The sequence below is a fragment of the Schistosoma mansoni genome (genome assembly GCF_000237925.1).
Source record: "Schistosoma mansoni, WGS project CABG00000000 data, supercontig 0037, strain Puerto Rico, whole genome shotgun sequence".
Taxonomy (NCBI): Eukaryota; Metazoa; Platyhelminthes; class Trematoda; order Strigeidida; family Schistosomatidae; genus Schistosoma; species Schistosoma mansoni.
Window position 1 is genome coordinate 2,123,166 of NW_017386026.1, and position 6,631 is coordinate 2,129,796.

General features: G+C 30.2%; 1 protein-coding gene across 1 annotated transcript; it reads left to right on the forward strand.

Annotated features, from left to right (window-relative positions):
* Positions 1–374: 374 nt before the first annotated feature.
* Positions 375–5,565, forward strand: Smp_045470 (homeobox protein prospero/prox-1/ceh-26,putative; the record flags this gene model as incomplete). The annotated part of the gene is made up of 6 exons (XM_018790802.1): positions 375–381; positions 1,862–2,296; positions 2,642–3,297; positions 3,955–4,109; positions 4,901–5,045; positions 5,410–5,565. The coding sequence occupies 6 exons, from the start codon at positions 375–377 to the stop codon at positions 5,563–5,565; spliced, it is 1,554 nt and encodes a 517-aa protein (XP_018646037.1).
* Positions 5,566–6,631: the final 1,066 nt, after the last annotated feature.

Below are 6,631 nucleotides of genomic sequence, written 5' to 3' on the forward strand. Positions count from 1 at the left end.
CATAGGCCGCTGATCAGCATTCTCCAACCCACTCTGTCCTGAGCCCTCCTTTCTAGTTCTATCCAATTTTTGTTCATTCTTCTCATGTCTGTCTCTATTTCTCGGTGTAATGTGTTTTTTAATTTTCCTCTTCTCCTTCGGCCTTCTCGCTAAAAAAACGCTAACCAGGAAAAAAATTATTCATATAGTATAAGCTATAGTATTATAAGTTGTATTTTAGTAAAAGGCCAATTTCCATGTTACATTTCATGCCAACCGAGTTCACAATCTCTACTCAGTTAGGTAGTTTTTCCATTTTCAATGGTTCTGAAATATTGTATATGTGATTTATAGTACCGGAAGAAATATGGACATGATAGTAGAAGTGTGATACTATGAGCAGTAAGATTTTGTACTGTTTCATATGGTTATTCTAGTGTTGCGAATTTTTTTTGACAATGATGGATATATCTGTGTGCATAGTGATAGGAACTAGATGCTTTCACTTTCATTTTAGACTTTTTGACTCAGTCATTTTACATTTCTCTCTCTCTCTCTCTCTCGAGAGAAAGATGAAATGATTATAGGAAAAAATTTAATGAATATCTTTATTGATTAGATCGTGTATAGAAAAGTTATTCGAGAACATTAGTGTTAATGAATTTCTATTACAGAACCTACTAAAATTCCATCGATTCTCTTAGTTATAGGTAACTTAACGAGATGAGGGGATTTTTTAATTCATTTAATAAAATCTCACTTTCCAATCAATTAAGTGATACCAAAGTTTACTTTACTCTCACTAAATTAATCTACTAGCCATATGCTTTATTCAATGCAATGGATTATATATATATTCAGAATGAAGAAATGCTTACATAGTATTTCTATTTATTTGTAATTCATTTGTAATAGATTAGATTGATGTTAAGGTGGACAATCTAAAGATTTTGTAAATGGTAATCTTAAGTTCACTATAAGCTGGGTAAAATCTTCCTCAGAAATTATAAAAGTAACAACACGCTATTTTAGAATGTTTGTTTTTTTTTCTAATTGTAATTCAGACATTTCATTATTATTCATCTTTTACTGTTGAAGGAACTGTAGCTTATTGGCTTAAATTGTTGACACTCAATCATTAGAGTGTAATTCCAAACTTAGCTTCATCTACATCGACAAGAAAAGCTATGTAGTATAACCAATTGATATGAAAATCTGTAACTAATAGCGGAGCATATATCACTCTATTCGGTGAATTATTTACATTAATTATGTAATAAATAATGTTTCTTATTTGTCCAATTGATTTGTATGCTGTACTCTGAGCCAATTTCTGCACTGAGAAGGACTTGATACACATGATATTGATCTCTGACTGTGAAGCTGGGTGACACGGGATTTAGTTCGTCAAGGAGCACCAGTTCCCTCAAGATTAAAGGTTCACCTTGCTGACGAGTGCCAAGTAGCACGAAACCTGGGTTCAGGGTTTCCTGTTGACCATCTCCAACCACCATCTTATCTCAACATAGTGTACGTAGTGTCGATTCACCTAGGATAGTGGTCATATTACAAGATGATCGATAGCGTTCGATCTGCACTAAGAAGGACTTGACACACATGATATTGATCACCACCCAGTGATCAATCAATTGTGAGTCATCTTAGTTCATTATCCCTTGTTAATAGTTCTTTTTTTGGGAGTGCGATATTACATCATGATTAATTTTGTAGTAGTAGGAATTTAAACAAATCATTGATAGATATTTTCGAATAACATCTAGGGTAGTTCACTAATGTATTTGTTGATCATGTATTCAAAGCTATATGAAGGATAATTATAATTATAATGAATGCATTCTTGTTTTTTTTGTTTTGTTTTTAGAAACATCTCATAAAAAAAAGATTAAAATGGAAAGTTATTCAGAAGATGAAAGAAATTTTCAAACTCCTGAATATCTAAAACCTAGATTCAATGGTTTAGAAGGAAAATACATTCATTCTACACCATTATCTCAATCTAATCCTTATTCAGTATTTCATCCAATCTCATTAGGTTTTACAGGATGTAAAGATATATTAACCAGTGAAAAAACAACACCACTTTATATTCCATTATCAGATGAAGGATATTCATCAGTTGGATCTAGTTCAACACCAACTGATTTCTCAAATAATTTACCTACATCTGAAATAATAAATCAATATAAAGATTATAGACCTATTGAATGTATTCATAATTCTATAAATCAAAGAGAAAAATTAGAAATTGTTGCATTAGAATTATTAAATCAAGCTCGTCTAATTACAAATTATTCATGTAATGGACATTTACATAATAGAAATATCTTAAGAATGAATGAAGAGAATAATAAACCTCCAACATCATCATCATCATCATCGTCATCTTTTAAAGAATATAATGATAATTATCATCCGTCATCCCAATCGAATTTAAGATTTGGACATTATAATTATCCATTTAATATGAACCAAACTAATGAATGTATGAATTTAAGTCAACAATATCAAAACAATGATCCATTGAATGGTTCCAGATCATTTGAAAAGATTACTAAAATTATGAATAATAATAATAATAATATAGATACTACTCAATCATCTAATAATCATGATCAAATATGTAAACAAATTCTTAAACAAGTACGTCAAGAAATGATTCGACTTATTGATAATAGTATGCATCAATTAGAAACTTATTTACATAATCATCATTTGAATGATTGGTATCATTCATCAATGAAATCTATACAATCAAATGATATACAAGATTATAATATGACACCGCTTAATTTAAAATTTACCAAAAATATAGAATTGGAAAATCTTCACAATAATAATAAATCTAACCAGAATCAATCAACTGAAGAACAGTTCGTTTCTACTGCTGTTATTGTATCATCTGAACAAAAATCGATTAATTCAAAATGTCCAATAACAACATCAACAGAATCATCCAATTATTCAACAAGATCAAAACCATTACGTTATAATAATAATAATAAAACACGTCGATTAAGAATTCATCAATTCAATAGTCAATTATTTGTTGATAGAAATCAAATAAAGAAGATAAATAGATTATCACCAAGTTGTAATAAACGTCAGTTAAATGATGATGTAGAAGAGCCTCAAAATAAAATTCCTCATTTAGATGAATCATTAGATTTAAGAATTTATCAAAATGATCATAAAGATAATAATAATAATAAAACGGAACAAATCATTTCATTAGATAATCATTCAAGTCATTGTTCTCAAACACGTTTGAAAAGATCAATAATTAATAGCCAAACCAAAGTAAGTTAATAGAAAATTGTTATTTTATAATCTATACTATAAACTAAACAGTCATTAGGAACCAGAAAGAGGGGGAGAGGTCTTGGATGCGCACTGCTGAGGAGTCCCACAATAGGACGAAACGGCCGTCCAGTGCTTCCAGGTTTTCGTTGGTGGTCTAGCTTCAATTTACTCACACTTTCAATTATGAAAAATACTCAATCTCCACAAAAACCCCTTCTGATTATAACCAGGAAAGACTTGATAAGTTTTTTGTATCCTAGTTTGAGATTCACCAGCTTTGTACGTCCACAATCTTGTCAAGGATAGAAATCAAGACCTTCAGGCTTTAGAATGAGTTAATCAAATAGTTATGTATGTATATAATGAGATTTTGATAGCTCGTAGAAGATTCTCAAACCAAACTGAAACCGCTGAATATCGAACAGGTGATACACATTTTAGATTATTTCAGATACATAGTAACTATTGATAGATTTTGGACATATTAAGAAGAGCAAGATATCCGGAATAGTATGAAGTTCTTGTAACTCACCTTATATTATTTTAGTTGCAAGCACACCATTTAGTTCGATAAAACTAAAAAAACTTCATCAATCTTGTTTCATTTAGATAGAATCAAAGTAAATATGATAAACATATTCTTTTCTTCTTTAGACAACAACACTGAGTGCAGCTCATCTAAAAAAAGCTAAAATGATGTTCATGTATTCTCGTTATCCAACATCAAGTCTACTGAAATCATATTTTCCAGAAGTTTGTTTTAATCGTGGATCTACTGCACAATTAGTAAAATGGTTTAGTAATTTCCGGTAAGCTTTTATACAAAAAATGTCTTAATCATAAATATCTATACATGAATGCACAACAACTCCGATTGTACAATGTTCATATCATCGAATTCACTATTCTCTAACATCAGTTGGAGGATGGAGAAAAAAAGAGGAAAGAACAAGATGAGTCGAACATAGTGAAATCGGTCTGCACAAAAGGGGTGAGATTTATCGTTCCTCAAGTTGCATGTATAAATGTCGTGTTCATATTTTGCTTTCATATGTGTCTCTTTGTGTACGCTATTTTGTGAGTTGTTTAAATGTTAACTATTCATTTGGTATGTGTTATATGTACGAAGATACGATGATAATTACTTGTCTACTAGTTAAAATGCTATGCGGTTTACGTTTTATTTTTCTATAATTATATGTAGTAGGAATGCGGAAGGATTAACATGCATGTAGTGGATAATATGAGTTTTTATACCACAATATTTGAATGTAATACAACTCAACTAGAAAACACACATAGTTAACTTTCATCATTTCCACTTAGTGAGTGAATTGGTGATACACTACGCCCTGTGGATTCCTTTCAAATTAAAAAAGCTTATAGTTTAAGTTAGTAAACATATTTCCAACTAGAGAAGATGGACATTTCAGCAGCTTTATGTTACCGAATATAACGATGTCTAAGATTTTTTATAGGACCACTTTAACATATATTTATCACTATAAAGTACTATACTTTGTAAATTAACCAAATAATAATTTAATCATCTAAATCATTAATCTGTCTTCCTTCCTCCTCCTCATTATTTTATGTGTAGAGAGTTTTTTTACATACAGATTGAAAAATTTGTTCGTCAACAAAAGGCAACCGGTTTAAAGAAAGCAGATGATATTCGACTGTCACGTGAACATGAATTAATACGGAGCATGGAAACACATTTTAATAAAGGTGATGAAATTGAAGTAAGCTTCAAAATCATTACATGGTACTAATCGTTAATGTTATCTTGTATGAATATCATAATACCCTACCCTTGTAGTTTTGTAAACAATTAATTTACTGAAGTATCCTATCTAAGAATTGAATGTAGTCAGATATTAAACAGCTATTTCGTTCGTGTAACATTTTCTAATATAAATACTTTAATTATTTGTAAGATGAAATGATACATCCCCATTCATTTATGAATCATATCTTTTTAAGAGTATAAGATATACTTCTGTCCGCTTGGCTGCTAATTTTATTGTCTCATATATAAACTAAAGTACAATTACATAACATTTATTAAAGTATTGACTATTCTTCTTTTTATTATTATTGTTACAGACTCCGAAAGAATTTCTTGAAGCTATCCAAATTACAGTATGGGAATTTGCTGATGCAATTTTAAATGAACGTGATGTTAATTCATCATGGAAAAAAACTATATATAAAAAGATTTCTATATTAGATATACAATTTCCAGAATTTTTTAGATGTTAATTGTATTTGTTTATTCGTGGATTGGTTGGAGTTAGACATAAACACCATCGGATGCCGGCTCAGTGATCTATCAGTTAAGTGCTCTGGCACGAGACTGGTAGGTCCTGGGTTGGAATCTCGCGAAGCGAGGTCGTGGATGTGCACTGTCGAGGAGTCCTACAATAGGACGTCTAGTGCTTCCAGGTTTTCCATGGTGGTCTAGCTTCAATTGACTCACGCTTTCAACTATTTGTTTATTATTTAGATATGATAGTCTATTTATATGTAAGAACATTTTCTAAACTTCTAATCTATTCTTTCATTGCTTATTATTATTTTTTTCTTCCCCATAAAATCCTGTACATTCCCATATATCTTTTTATATTTAAGTAGTATAATTTTCTTCTTTATTAATTTACTTATTTAGTTCATTGTAGACATAGAATTATAGTATAATATATAATTATAATACCAAATATTACTATTATTGTATACATTACAAACAATATAATAATAATTATTATTATTACTGCATACTCAAAATCTTTTTCTTTATTTTATTATGTGTTATTATCGTAGTGTATTCTAGGGAACGAACTAACTAGATCTCTGTGTTTGTAAAAGAAATATGCTTATGAAGTGGAACGATGACGAGCAGTTATTGAAATACAGTTTCTTCTTATGAGGGTTAGTAGTTGTGTTATCCAGTAGTTAACTCTCCTCGTCATAGAAAATGTTTATATTTTTATATTAAACTGTGACGAAATCAATATGCTAAAATATACAAGCGTAACCGAACTATGAACATTTTTGTGGTAATTTGGTCTTCACCAATGACCCTCAACAATTCTTTCAATATAGAATGCTTAGATAAGATATACTGAGAGTCGGTGATGTGACTTATGCTGGTTATGACATGTTACCTTGGAGAAATTCATATTTCCTCTCAGGCTTAAGTTTACTTCACTTGTCAAGTCTCCCCATAATGTTAGTATTTGACAACTCTACAGCCGATTGATTACTTTTTAAGGCTAAGCCATACGTTATTACTGTTTGTATTTAGGGCGATAAATAGGACGGATCGCAC